Here is a 15,129-nt window from a genome sequence, read left to right on the forward strand (position 1 = left end):
CACAGTTTCTCAGTTGGATTGAGATGGGGGCATTAATTGGGCCATCCCAGCACATTCAGGTTCTTGATTTTGAACCACTCACAAAGTGAGTTTCTTGATTTTGAACCACTCACAAAAGGCTACACTGGAACCACAAAGTGGTTTTCCTTCCAATTTCCTAGCCCCTGCTAATGAAAAGCATCCCCACAACGCAAAGCTACCATTACCATGCTTCCCAATGGGGATGGTTTTCTCAGGATGAGTTGAGCTGTGTTGTGTTTTTTTTGCTGAGCATAGCGATTTGTGCCCAGGCCAAAAGATTTCCATTTTGGTCTCATCAGACCAGAGAACCTTTTCCCATATGTTTGCTTAGTCTAATGGATTTCATATGGCTTTTTTTATGATATCTTTCTTCTCACCACTCTTTAATAAATCCCAGCTTTGTGGTATGTCTGGGCTGTGGTTGCCTGTCTGTTATTCCTCCCCATTAACAGAGAGCCACATCTATGCTAGTTATGGGGTGTGTAGTCTCGGGAGGCAGATTTTTTATCTTATGCACTGTGAGCCGTGGGCAGTGGGCCCGATGATAGCAGTAGTAGGTGTGTTCATACAAGTGGCTGTTCAGGGCCAAGGGGAAGGGAGGAGGGAGTTGGTTCTGAGAAGATGTGGTTCTGTTTGCCTGAAAGCTATAAAATCTTTATTTCCATTTGGAGCTAATTTAGAGCCCAACCACAACCCTCTGCTCTTACTTTAGAGCCAGAAATTGACAACTGAAGTTGTTTACATATATTATATATGTTAACATTAAAATAATTATTTAGTAAAATTAAAGGTTATGTTCTCTGCAAAACATAGCTTGCCTTCATATTTAGTTAACATTCCTGTGCTCTCTGTCAGAATTATCTGATGTATGCCGATTTATGTACAGTGCTATCTTGTGGACTGCTAATTAGCCTACTAGCAAGCAGGCTATTGTATAACTATAGTGAAAAATTATGCTTTATTGTTGTGTCTATTGTGCTGATGAGAAAATAAATCATTGAATCAATTTTAGAGTAGTGCTATAACATAACATATTAAGAAAATGTGTGAGGGGGTCAGTACTTTTTGAATGCACTATAAGTGGTGTATTACCAATTCATCTAACTTGAGTGAAATTTCTGATCAGAAAATAATTTATTCTGCCACTAAGAATAGTTTTGTAGACCATCCATAACCAAAATACCCAAAGTTTTAATAATAATATAATTTTCCACAAATGTAGTAATTGGTTTAAAAAAAAAATAGCAGAGTTCGCTGGGATGCAAAATATATTTTGGGAATACAAAAAAACATTAAAAGTGCTCACTCAATAGAATAGCTTGTAGCAATCATTATATTTTGTGTTCTATCTATCTATCTATATATATATATACATATCAGTTGAAATCTTCTTAGACAAGTCCATAAAGCTTGGGAACCTCTAGCTTTTGAGCTCATACAAACATGAAATACAAGTCTTATATATTTAAAAAAAAAAGCATTCTTATTCATATTCAAATAAAAGGTATCTGATTTGCCAGCTTACTGCTAGTCAGATTTAAACTGAACTACCTGAGATAGAGAAGCATAATGATGTTGTATAATAATTTTACTTTATACATAAAACATTTCTACATAAAAATACATTTAATTGTAGAGCAGACCAATGATCATGATCTTGTAGTCTGAAATTTTATTAATAGTTTAGTAATTAGACAAATCATCAATCTTACAAAAACACAAACAACTCCGCTCAAGATATACCATTCCTTTTTAGAGACCGTTTATGGAATTTTATCTAAAATAACAAGATTTTTCATCAGTAGAGAACTTGCATTGGCTTCTTAGTGATTTGAGGGTAGCTAAACTTCTCTCTGCTTGTCAATATATACACTATATTGACAAACGTTTGCGTACAACTCTGGATTATCACACCCATGTGTGCTTTTTGAAGTACTAAATCTCATTCCAGGTTTAGTCCACTTTTGCTGTTATGATCCTCCACTCTTCTGGGAAGGCTTTCCACTAGAGTTTGGAGCGTGGCTGTGGGGATTTGTGCTCATTCAGCCACGAGAGCATTAGTGAAGTCAGGCACTGATGTCGGGCGGAGAGGCCTGGTTCACAGTCGGCATCCCAGTTGATCCCAAAAGTGATCAGTGGGGTTGAGGTCAGGGCTCTGTCCGGGCCACTCATGTCCTTCTGCACAAGCCTTGGCAAACCACTTCTTTGTGCACAGGAGCTGTCATGCTGAAACATGTATGAGCCCCTTAGTTCCAGTGAAGGGAAACTGTAATGCTACAACATACAATTGTGTGTTTCCAACTTTGTGGCAGCAGTTTAGGGAAGAACCGCATATGGGTGTGATGGTCAGGTGTCCACAAACCTTTGGCCACATAGTGTACATGATGCTCTTCTAGACTGTTGATGACTTTGCAGAGCACATGACTCAATCTCTAAACTAAATTAAAACTGAACTGCTATTTCCTATTACAGGAAAAGCTAATGAGGTAACTTACTGAATAAGGAAATTACAAGCAAGTAGATTAATGGATGCAATATCAGGGCCAGAAACATCTTTGAGATATTCTAAACCCGAGAATCCATACTTTTCATTTTAATCTTGGCAAATCATTCAGAGCCAGTGAGGTCTATTATACCTATTTGTATTAATCACTGAGAAGAAACAGTACTGCTCAGTGTACACGATTCTTTTTTTAACTGGTGAACACTAACACTGGTGAAAACTAAAAGGTTTCTTGTGAGATGCTCATCGAATACCATCTATTACAACATTTATTTTTTCTATAATATCATGTGACACACAAGGCAAACCTTGTAATCACTGTTTATGGTGCACTACATCTGAACAATCTTTACAATGTTTTTGATAAGACTATAAGGTAGCACTCACTAAATTCCCAATTACAGCATGCTACCAACATTTACCTAAGCTTATTGTTTTGTTTTATTGCTAACAACTTGACAGCATACAGTGTACTGACTACACTGATAAGGAAGGAAAACTGTATTACCAATATACATATAATAACGTGAACTGTTTACAAACTGTAGCTATGTAAACATTTTTTATGGTTTGGTCAGGTGCATTGTTCTTGCATTATGGTTCTTGTTGCTGTTATTATAGCTTATGATGTGTAGATAATTAGAAAAAGAATTACGTCACTGAGATTTATTTAACCAAAATACCCTAAGAATAACTGGAATAACAAAAAAAATGACATTGTATAAACATATAATACAATCAGTACTAGGCAAAAAAAGACTAGATTAAAAAAAAAAAGTCAGGAATTAGATAAGTACTTTTAATTCCCTACTGAGTAACAGCTCTTTGACCTGGCGTAATTACCGTGCCACAGCAAAGCCTTTGCCATTTATGCCTCAGCTGGCAAAGGCTGTAGAGGACGGGGTTCAGGGCTGAGTTTGCCATGGTGAAGGTCAGCACCCAGACAAACATGGAGGAGGTTATGGGAAGATGGACTTGGAAGTTGTTCATAAGAATGAGAAAGGTGAAGATAAAGATGGGGCTCCACATGATGAAGAAGGATATCATGAGAATAAAGAGTGTACGGAAAAGTTTGTAGTCCTGTTTAGACACTGCTCTTGCCTGTGCTTGTCTTTGTGAAGTGGTCGTGTGAAGTCTCCTTTTGGAACGCTGCTTGATCTGTGTTCAGCAATGAGACACAATGATTCAGAGTATTATTATTATTATTATTATTATATAAAACATTGTTTCTCAATTTGAGGATTTGCAACCTAGCATTTGTGCAATTTTGAGTTTTCACTGCTCTATCACATCCTCTCATGACACCATCTGTTCCCACTTTAGATAAGATAAATGATTCACTGCTAAGAGAATAGACTAGGATCTCTTTTTTTTTTTTTTTTTTTTGCTGCCCTTTACAATGATTACATAAAATCACTAATGAAAAATAATGCTATCAGTCTACAGCTGACTGCTATTTTCTTGTCTCCTCTCTCTCTGTCAATATTTGATACATGTTTAAGTTAGATACAAGAAGTGTTTACCATACCTGGAAACCATAGATTTATATATCTTTTACCTGTAAGATTTTGGTGTAACTGATTACAATGCTAGAACCCGGTACCAGGAAGCCTAATGCAAGGAAGACAGCATACCACACAATCTCGCCCATTAAATGTGGCCATATAAGAGCGCATATATGCATTTCTCCCTGTGAACAAAGACAGAGAGCTATAATGCACTCTCAAACCTTGGTAGGACAATATAAAAAAAACAAAAACAAATGCAACTGTCATAACCTGTTGAGGGGAGATGACTGGTATCAGCCTGGAGAACAGAGAAAGAGGTAACATTGCAACAGCAGAGAAGAACCAGATAAGAAGGAGCACTCCATGTGTCCATTTGGGATTTAGGCTGGGTGTAGTCTCCATCTTCAAGATTGCAAGCAGTCTCTCGATGCTGATGGCGGCCAGCGTGGTGATGGTAACGATGCCACTCACGCTGATGAAGTACATGATCAAGTGGCAGGCAGCAGAGCCCAGCTTCCATGCCTTGGTCCACCTCACAGCAATGACAAAAGGAACGGTGCTGACAAACAAAAGGTCCGCCAGGAAAAGGTTCACGGTTAAGATGGTGTTAGCTAGTCGCCTCTCTTGGATGACCAGTATAAGCGCACCAAGGTTGCCAACCACCGAGACTAAAAAGAGGATCAGTAGAACCATAGTCTCAATTATTGGTGCAAACCAGCATGAATGATGGAGCTCAGAGAAGTAGGAGAAATAGGAGAGGTTCTGTACATGGAGATGGGATGTAGGACCCATCAAGAGGAACATCTTCCCTCACTGAGACATGGACTGTGACTCAAGAACTGGGATCTTTTATGGAGTTAAACTCCTTGCGTCATCTCTTTTAGTATAACCCCGCCTGCCATAACAATTATGACTTCCCTTTTCCTGCTGCTGTCTGCTACAGTCAAATAAGACTGCATGACCCGGAACCCTATAAACCAATTTCTTCATATAAAAAGGCTTCTACAGCTCTATTTTGGGGACTTTGCATGGGGTTGGAGGGATCCAAGCTCTCTGGTTATTTTCTAATATGTCATTATCTCTCTCGCTGGCTGGATTATGTGATTATCACAATACTTCACCTGTAATCTTCTGTGGCATCGAAGCCATGAAAACCTCCTTGACAACAGAGGTGTTTAAAAATGGATTACAATAACACCTGCCCTGGTGGGTAAATACAGTACTGTTGCTCTCTTTTCATTTCATAGTACTTGCATAATATTTGCACAAAGTCCATTTAGTAATCAATAAATTTTCCATTACCAGGACCTTTATAGCTGTTTTGAACTCTGGAACTCGTGTATTTTTTCAATACAAGTTTTAAGACATGCATTTAAGTGAATTTATATTGTAAATGATCCCTTAAGGAATCTGAAAGATGTCTTTGCGGTGACGGTTAAGCTACTGATATCACTTTTCCACTGACAGTGTGCCAGTACTTGTGCCGAACTCAGTGCTGTTTTGGGGAACAAGATAAACTTTTTAATAACAGGCCCAAGTTTACACCAGTTTTTAAGAACTCAACCATTATATATTTATCTGAGGGAGTTTAATAATGCACTGCACTATAACCTTTGAGAATATCCAAGTCAAAACAGCACAAATATGTGGAAGATCAGTGATACATGCGTTTATTGCTTTTGCTCCTGGGTGTGGAGCTCCTTCTGTTGAATAGATATTTAAATATACGTCTTTTTCCAGTGATCTACAAACTCTACACAGTTCACATATTTATTTATTTACTTTTTTTTATGGTGAAAGTATTTTTTTTCCTGAAAATACTTTACGGTACTTTTGTTTTTGTGATGATGAAATGATGTTGCCCCTAAACAACTGACGTCACTGGTTCTAGGTTCCAGACCAGCAGCATCTTGATGCTAGGACAGAACAATTTTCTGACAGAACCTGCTCTTTTTGACTGAAGTTCAGGATTAGGCATTGGCTCCAAAACCAGTACTGGCACCTCGTTGATGGAAAAATGCTATAAGATAAAGCAGGACTGTGAAACTCATCTGACATCCACAATCATCTCCAATCATCACTGTATTGTTGAGAATTTGCAAGGGGTCCATCCAGGTGTCCGTGATGGTTTTTAGAAGGTAAACACAAATATCCTGTGAATGAAATCAGCTAAAATGGTTTAGTGGTCATTTAGTCCTATATTTCTTGAATTTCTGGGGACTGAGATGACAGTAGTGCTTTTTGGAACATGTAGTTTTAGCAGAGATTAATCTCTACAAGGTGATTTCCTCCGTTTAAGTGTCATGAAGAGTTGCTGTACCATTCATTCACATAACTGCAGGGCAATAGATACTGCAAAGAGTCAATTTGTCTAATATGATCAACGGGTATGGTCTGAAAAGCCTAAGACTTACTGATATTAGTGCATATTGAAAGAAACAGAAGTCAAAGTCACCCAGGACGGTTTAATTGAATGAAAATGTAAACAATCAACAAATACATATAGCAGAGGATATTGCTTATTAAACATTTCTGCATAATTGAAACCTAGCATTTGTGAATAGTGAATATCTACTATATATCAAAATCTAGACTTTTTCCAATACATATTTAGTTGTTTTCAGAATGACAATGTTGTGAACTTTAATTTGGTAACATTAACTTAACATTAATTTGTTTCAAAGCACTGGTCAATATGTACCAGAAGCTCTCTATGGCGACTAGTTGGATACTGAACTCTACAATTGGGACACTCCAGAAAACTCTCATCCAGGAGATTGTGAGCTCTTGTGGGTGATGTAAAGCTCTTGGGATCCTTGGGAAAGCTCTCCAGTTCAGTGCAGGCATTTGACACAGATGATGATGTCTCCCTCTGTGCTTTCTGCAGTCCACAATGCACAGCACGACTCAACAATTCAAACTTAATATGCCTTGATCTGTATGGTGGATGTGCTGTGACTTGTGAATCTTACCTCAGATTCTAATATTGCCACTTTGTCCTTGGCCTTTCGCAGCTCCTTCAGAACTCTGTGAAGTTGCCATTGGAGATGCTGATTATCACGCTTCTCGTCTTCAAGGTCCCTGGCAGACACTTGAATCTGAGGGTGGACAAAAAAAAATTACTGTCGACCCTGACCAGGATAACATAGTGAATGAATGAATGAATTAATGAATAAAATGGATAAAAACACTCATTATGGGTTGAATCTACTTATAATATGCTAATTAAATGCCCCCAATCCCACACACCCGTCTGCTTCTTTGGTAAACTAATAAAAGACAACTAACATTTTGCAATTACACGAACCAACATTGGTGGGGGATATAACCCTTAATGTTGGTGTTTCTAGTTGATTGAGAAGTGAGCTGGGGTGCCATGGATTCAGCAACGGCTACTTGCAGCTGAGCTCAATCTAAGCCAAGTCAGCGAAAATAAATTACATAACAAAGTCGTTTAACTCAACAGACAGAATAGCTTGCGGAGTCTGTCATAGGTGTTCCCACATAGTAGTGATGCTCCAGTTCATGTCTGTATTGTCTCTTGGCCTTGTTGGTTCTATGTAGGTCATAGCTGACTGTTCTGTCACGTTTCCTGAGACAAGTCCAGTGAAGTGCACTCACAGTATGGACCAAACCTCACAGTATATAAGGAAATAGGTATGATGTTAGCCTCAAAATCACGTCTAATTGACAATTCTGCCTTCAGGTTTTGGATATCCGAAAGCCACTTCTGCTATTTAAAGGCTACAGTCGTTTTTTTTTACATATCCAAAATGCAGAAATTACCTGGAAAACATGCAGAACATGAAAAAAATAATGGGTTCAGCCATGGCCTTATCACAAGTGATTTATGTGGGTGAAAAAAAAAAAAAAAACATTTGCAAAACTCCAAATGCATTTCAATCCAGACCGAATTGTTTGGATGGGCCTCATGTCAGTCATTTTACAGACACTCCTCAATGCCCTTCTCTAGCCTTGCCTAGTACTATAACTTTTATGGCTCTAAGGCTGAGTGGGCAAAGGCTAAATGCTAAAATGCTAACATAAGCCCCCGAGCACACTGGAGACACGGTGCTCCGATTCTAGCTGCTGTAACAAACAGAGTACCTGTGTAACTTGATATGTCACTCAGGATATGGAAGTCTAATTATCATTAATCATAATCAGCCAAGCTGTGCTTGTTTTAGTGCTGTAACTTCACTTGAATGGGCGAGTGGGCCAAAACTAGCCTTTATACAGAGCTCTATTGCAACAAACAGTGTACCTCAGTAAAATGATGATGATAAATCACTCAGAATAAGTGAAATAAAGCTTGTTTTAGTGCTATACCTTGGATTTCAATCACTTGAATGTCTTAGTGGGCAAAAGCTAAACGCTAAAATGGCAAGCTTAGCCACGGAGACACAGAGCTCTGATGCTAGCTGCTGTAAAAAGCAGAGTACCTGTGTAACTCTGTCACTCAGGATATGTGAAATCTAATCATTATTAAATTAATCGAATTTCCTGTGTTTTAGTGCTATAACTTGGGCTTTAAGTGCTTGAAAGACTGAGTGGGCAAAAGCTAAATGCTAAAATGCTAATATTAGCCAGCCCTTACACAGAGTACCGTCCTGAGCTCCATAATAAAGTCACTCAGGATAAATCAGATTCACTGAGTGCTGGGTAAAATATAAAACAGAATTAATTAAAGTTGCTTGTTGTTTCAAGAGAACTCAGGAGTTCCTTATTATTCTGCAGTGCTAAATGATGACAACACTAATCTTTATGATAGTTAAACTTGGTAACTTTGGCTGAACTTTACTCTACTGGCCAGCGTAGGTCCTGGGGGTAGAGCTTTGTGAACATGGGTGGGAACTGGGGCGGGCTCAATGAGTAAAAAAAAATTCTAATTCAAATGTTGAACCCACTCCCTTAACCATCAGGGAAAAAAAGACCAATCCTGCCTAATGCTTCTTTAAGATGTTTAACCATGCAGTTCGCAAGATGATAAAGTAGAGGCTACAAGCTTACCTTACCTGTTAGCCTCACAGCCCCGAGGATGCAAACTTCAGACTCTAAAATGCTCTTGGTTGACTGACTACAATGTGATATGAATTGGGCTAAAGTATTTCTTTGATTAAGTTTACTTTAATCCTGCTGACATTGATAGTGAACCTACAGTGAGCAGAAATACAGGTAGTACAGTCAATGCATTTGTAAATATCCTTATCAATGTGGATTAAAAGCAATTTGGTTTACCTTTACATAATGGATATGTATTTTGTATTTAGAACATTAATTAAGGTTTGAAAATACTATACATTACAGGCTTCTCTCTGTACCTGTTGCTCCAAAACTGTCATCCGACTCTGGTCCTCATGCTGATTCAGCAGGGATTTCTGGAGAATGTTCACCTTGAAGAAGGAAACTTTAAAGTCCAAAAGTCCAAACTTTAAAGAGTACAGAGTAACTATGTACAGTTTTATATATAATAGATAGATAGATAGATAGATAGATATTAATGAATGCAGTAACCAGTAAAACCAAATGTCTATGCCAGCTTGAACTCCACATCTGGCCAGTTCCACTGTAAGTACTACAGATGTGTTTCTGGGGATGAGGTAATGTTTGAATGAATCCACATATACTTTCAGGTCACTGCCAGAAAAAATCTGTCAGATCACTGGGGAGCATCCAAATATTTCCACAGATATGAATCAGTCCTTGCATTGGGCTGACAACCTATTTGCTTACTAAAAGTCATTAACTGTTGTCCATATTTATCACTCACTACACACATGCAGGTAGGATTTGACGTTATAATTCAAAGATGCTGCCAGAAACATTCCCTTATCCAAATTTGACTAAAAAAAGTTTAATACAAACTGTTCAACCATCCAGCCTCTACCTGCTGTTGAAGCTCTGCTGACTTCAGCCTCTCTTCCTCCAGTTCTTTCCTGAGCTGTTGGTGTTCGGTCAGCAGCTGCTGCCCCTTCTGTTGCTCTCTCTCGAGCTCGCCTACAAGCTTCTCATAGCATTGCTGTATCTCCACATCTCGTTCTTCTACAGAAAAAGAAAGGAAGGATACCATTAACTATGACTCCATTTACATGTAAAAAAAAAAAAAAAAAAAAATCAGACCTGACAATGAGAAAACTTTGGGATATTCTTCATTCATCTATTTTTAGTAAGCATTTTATCCTGGTCAGGATCATAGCAGATCTGGAGCCTATTCCAGGAACACTGGGCACAAGGTGGGAACACACCCTGGAGGGGACCCCTAGTCCATCACAGGGCACCATGCACACACACATTCACACCTAGGGGAAATTTAGAGTAGTCCATCTAATGGCATTTTTGGGAGCTGGGAAGAAACCGGAGAACCTGGGGATAAACACACCTGACAATGCAAGAACATGCGAAACTCCACACAGACAGTAACCTAAACTAAGGATCGACTAGGTAACATGGAGCTGTGAGGTGGCAACACTACTCACTGTGCAACCATGCCACCCATGATTAAGGCAAATAATTACATTTTGTGTAGTAGAGTTGCTACCATATTTTATCCCATTTTCCATTGGCTATGACCTCAGTGTTGCTATACGTTTTGGATGCACTGCTTCATTTATGGAACATAACAATATTGTTGCATTACAATATATTTTCATAATTCATCCAGCACTTTTTATATCCAAACTACTCAGGGCACAGCTTTGAGAGAAAGCATGAAAAACCAACATGGAGGGCAGAGTCAGTGAATATAAGAAGCTCAACGATATGCAAGTGTGGGGGTTGTTCTATATTTGTTGCCGATTGATTAGGAGTACAGGCTTCTAAGGAGTCAGTAAAATGGTAAGTATATATTTGGGAATTGGGAACATTACGCTGTTCTTGTTCGACTGTCTGTAATTAAAACAAAACATTGAGGTGTTTTTTTAAAATCACTGGTTATATTTGAGCACATACACAGATGTAGAAAAGGAAAAATATAATAAATCACAGATTAACAGGGGTTCTATGAGTGTAAGTGCTCATGATCCCAACTTCACCTTCTTTCTCTTTCTGCTGTAGGGCTTTGTGGGCCTGACGTAGCTCCTGCTCCAGCTGGTAGGTTTCTGCCAGCACCGCCTTCACATAAGTCTCTCTCTGCTGGTCATACACGAGCCACTGCTGGTTCTTCTCTAAGGCCTTTTCAACAGCAAACAGAAAGAAAACGAAAACAAAAACATTCTCTTGCAGAACAAAGATTGCTCAAGATCATGTCCCACGAGATCACTTCTCTCACACTGTAACAGGATGTTGCGATTATGCAAGAGATGGAATTGGTGAGAAAGCACCTTGGGAGCATGACATCGCACTCACGTCTTTCAGCTGTTCCTCCATCAATGTGGAGTTTCCGGTGGCAGCATGGCCATCTGCAGTGCCACTCTGTCCACAAATAAAAGACTCAGTCTAAACAAATGAGTCAATTCCTTCTTTAGTCCTAATAACGATATTAGACTTTTTGCAAAACAAAAAAAAAAAACCACTAACCATTAAATATTGTACAGCTGTGATCAGAAGTTTACACACTCCTAGGCTAAAGACATTCAAGCTCAATTTTTCATAACTCCACACATTTCATGTTTGAACACTGTATATAGTAATATACTCTATATGGTTTGTGGACACCTGACTATCGCAGCCATATGTGAGCATTCCCAAACTGTTTCCATCACTTTGGTAGAGGTTAATCTTGGTTCCAGAAGTCTTGTGGCTCATCTCTGTATTTCTTCTCAAATTCATATCAGACCTTCTGATTCTTACAGCTGATGAGTGGTTTGCGTCTTGTGGTATGGCCTCAATATTTCTGCTTTTAAAGTCTTTCTTCGAACAGTGGATTGTGATTCCTTCACCTCTGCCCTGTCGTTGGTGATGTCACTGACTGTTGTTTTTGGGTTTTTCTTCACAACTCTCACAATGTTTCTGTCATCAACTGCTGTTGTTTTCCTTGGCCCTTCTGTTCGATGTCTGGTTGTTAGTACATCAGTGGTTTCTTTCTTTTTCAGGACATTCCAAATTGTTGTATTGGCTATGCTCAATGCTTGTGCAATGGCTCTGATCGACCCTATTTTCTCTTCACAGGCGAAGCCCAAGGCTCAACCAAGTGTAGACATTCAGAGCTATTTTAGATGACTTAAACAATAATGTTTTGGCAACATACCAGTGTATCACTTTCACACCTGTTTATTCCAATAAAATCTAAATATTCAAGTCTCATATATCAAATATATTATATTTTCTTTAGGGGTGTCCATGGATGCAGGTGTACAAATGCTGCCATCTTGAGTATAAGCTGAGGATTGTGTTGGAAACATAAAAGTGTTTGCTGAAAACAGTATTCAGATGCAAGTTACGTGTGTGTGTGTGTGTGTGTGTGTGTGTGTGTGTGTGTGTGTGTGTGTGAGACAGAGAGACCTACCTTGCCTGTGTTTTCTAGGACCTGGCATTTAGCTGAGACAGCTGCCAGTTTGTTCTTCAACTCCTCTGTCTCCTGTTTGAGGGCCTGAAAGAGTCTCTCTCTCATTTGAGCTTCTGCTCTCTGCTGGTTGAGTTGTGCATGAAGGCTGGTCACAACCTCAGCACTGTCTGACCGAAGCAGCTGCCGAAGGGAGGCGATTTCCTGATCTTTGGCCAGGATCTGCTGTGAGTTTTTCTCCCTCAGTGTCTCCAGGGCAAGGATTCTCTTCAAAGTTAAAAGACCACAGAAGAAAAAAGAGATGTTAGGAAAGATTGTTGCAGAAGAAATGTAATACTTATGACTGAGATCTTGCTGCATAGTTTGTATAAATGAGGGAAATGAGAGGAAGCCAGAACGCCCAGATGAAACTCCTATGAACATCGTGAAAACCCATGAACCACAGTTCGGCAACGAACCGGGAACCCTGGAGCTGTGAGGTGGCAACGCTACCCGCTGCCCCACAGTGCCAACCCTTATATTTGAGATTGTTGAACATTTTTTTCCTCCTATTAAATAACTCTGTGACGTCAGAGCAACACACGACCACAAACTTCTCACAGGAATAACAAAAATACAAATACAAATTCACACTACAATCATTAAACATATCACACGTATTACAAAATAACCATATTTAATGTGTTTCAAGATGGAGTTTTCCTTTAACTCAGATAAAGTGCAGATATGAGGTCAGACTGTACTCTACATACAAACAATGGGCCACATTTATCAGTCTAACATTTTCCTCTGGATTTACAAAAGTTTTGGAAACACTGATTTTCTTCATACTCAGGTGTGTATGCTGATCACCTGTAACATGCAAAGTACATTCTCGGCACATATGCATGTAGTGACGCCCCCAAAACTCCATAAAAGTTCAAGTGCACAGACAGCTGGGAGCACAAAATAAACAATAAGGGTAAAGGCTGAAAAACAGAAGTGCAAATTACTTTGAGTCTTTTCTATGCCAATAAAAATATTTATAATGTAATTTATTATTACATTATAATAATTTATAATGTATAATATTAATAATAGAGGTTAGGCCCGGGTTCGATTCACTCTCAGTGCCAGTCCCAAGCCCAGATAAAACCGGGGAGGGTTGCATCAGGAAGGGCATAAAATATGCCAAATCAAACATGCGGACCAATGAATCCGCTGTGGCGACCCCTAAGAAGAACAACAACGTATAATATTAATAATAATAAGTTAGGGCTAAATCTTCTGTCAGCTTAATAATTTTTTATGGGGCTTACAGCTACAGCAAGACAGACCGGCACATCCTCCATTTATACAGCAACATTTCTTTTGTCATAATTAAATGATTAGTTTTATTTGTCTCAATTTATGGGTTTGTGTTGGCTAGCTTTCTTTTCTATTATTCTTTTTTTACATTCTTTAATTAATGCCAATAATATAAAACGACTGGTTTCCACAAAATGTTCTGGATGGTATTCTTAGTCACTGTCCTGGTGAACTAGCATGAGGAGGTGTTTTTGATAGAGACTCCAAAGCACTTCTGTAAGCCGCTCTGGATAAAATGCTGTAAACGTAATAAAAATAATCAAATTAACCTCAACAGTATATTCCATATATAAAAGTGCAGTAAAGTGTGCAAATTATATGAGCTGAAATGATCTGAAGTCCAGGTTTACATTAGTTATTCTTCTTATGCGTAAGTCTGCACACACTCAGGAGCACGAGTAGGTTACGAACGTTTTTCCAAATTTACAGGATTTTCATAAATAAATACTTGGGATTTCTTGTGTAAATGCTTGAAAGAACTATTTATGAATAAATCTGTTGGTATCCAGGTTCATAAATGAGGCCCAGTGTGAGTACACAGACCAAGTGTTTCATTTCTGAACTGACTCCATTTCACTGGAGCTGAAACTGCTCAGATTAACCTCCAGAAAGCAGTGGTTGTTCTGGGAGTCGGATGGCGCCTCCTTCTGGCGACAAACTTCCTCCAGTGTCTTTCTCAGATAAGCGTTTTCCTCCCTCACTTTATTCATGTCCTCCTCAGAGTGACTACTGGACTTTCTAGAAAATTTAGACGCCATTTTTCTGAACCTGCAAAACAACATAACTTTAGATAACAGTCATTTTTCTTCACTGTAGTTAATCTAACCGTTAACCGTGTGTATGAGAGCTAGCTAATTTGCTAGCTGTTTAACGTTAGCCACAATTAGCGTAAATTACAGCTCTTTTAGATAAGAATTATTCGAGAATAAAAAGGCATTTTTTGTCTAATCCTCGGCTATCACCTTTAGCTGTACCTGAACAAAATATATACCTGTTAACCTGACTTTATTTATAAAATCTTTTTTTCTCCATATTTGGGAAACTTTATCACTCACGCGCTTAAATTCGCACTAAAAGGTATAGGACTGTCGGAGGCCACGTCCCAAACCGCATACCACTCACTAAACAGAACAGGGCGCCTAAAACGGCAGGTAGTGTACACATTGTAGTGCGGAGGGTCACAGTTTGGAACGCAGCCCTCCTCTTTCCTTACCCTTTTTCCCCACCTGTATCCAGACGTATGTGAATCCTGCTATATGATTGGCTAGTGCCGTCTTGTCCCTGCGCTTGGATTGGCTAATAGTTAGTTC

General features: G+C 38.9%; 2 protein-coding genes across 5 annotated transcripts; both read right to left on the reverse strand.

Annotated features, from left to right (window-relative positions):
* Positions 1-1,664: 1,664 nt before the first annotated feature.
* LOC113544342 (centrosomal protein of 55 kDa) lies at positions 1,665-15,048 on the reverse strand. Of its 4 annotated transcripts, none has more exons than XM_053231065.1 (9): positions 14,794-15,048; positions 14,422-14,587; positions 12,476-12,739; positions 11,377-11,442; positions 11,064-11,202; positions 9,920-10,074; positions 9,354-9,425; positions 7,005-7,130; positions 1,665-3,682 (listed from the first exon to the last, which is right to left on the reverse strand). In XM_053231065.1, exons 2-9 carry the CDS (start codon positions 14,575-14,577, stop codon positions 3,332-3,334), a joined length of 1,329 nt encoding a protein of 442 aa, XP_053087040.1. In that variant the 5' UTR covers positions 14,578-14,587; positions 14,794-15,048; the 3' UTR covers positions 1,665-3,331. The 4 variants fall into 4 exon arrangements, with proteins under 4 accessions (XP_053087040.1, XP_053087039.1, XP_026798910.1 ...); XM_053231064.1 differs by having other exon boundaries at positions 1,666-3,682; positions 14,875-15,046; XM_026943109.3 differs by having other exon boundaries at positions 1,667-3,682; positions 14,811-15,044.
* Positions 3,711-5,803, reverse strand: LOC113544343 (free fatty acid receptor 4). The gene has a single exon (XM_053231067.1). The coding sequence runs from the start codon at positions 4,834-4,836 to the stop codon at positions 4,114-4,116; it is 723 nt and encodes a 240-aa protein (XP_053087042.1). The 5' UTR covers positions 4,837-5,803; the 3' UTR covers positions 3,711-4,113.
* Positions 15,049-15,129: the final 81 nt, after the last annotated feature.

Source organism: Pangasianodon hypophthalmus, chromosome 28 (genome assembly GCF_027358585.1).
Source record: "Pangasianodon hypophthalmus isolate fPanHyp1 chromosome 28, fPanHyp1.pri, whole genome shotgun sequence".
In the NCBI taxonomy this organism is placed as follows: Eukaryota; Metazoa; Chordata; class Actinopteri; order Siluriformes; family Pangasiidae; genus Pangasianodon; species Pangasianodon hypophthalmus.

Coding starts and splice junctions, on each gene's coding strand:
- LOC113544343 (XM_053231067.1), bottom strand. CDS start 4,836: ATGTTCCTCTTGATGGGTCCTACATCCCATCTCCATGTACAGAACCTC.
- LOC113544342 (XM_053231065.1), bottom strand. CDS start 14,577: ATGGCGTCTAAATTTTCTAGAAAGTCCAGTAGTCACTCTGAGGAGGAC. Junction 11,443..12,475: donor TCCTAGAAAACACAGGCAAG/GTAGGTCTCTCT, acceptor ATTTGTGGACAG/AGTGGCACTGCAGATGGCCA. Junction 7,131..9,353: donor TGACAGTTTTGGAGCAACAG/GTACAGAGAGAA, acceptor GTCCACCCTCAG/ATTCAAGTGTCTGCCAGGGA.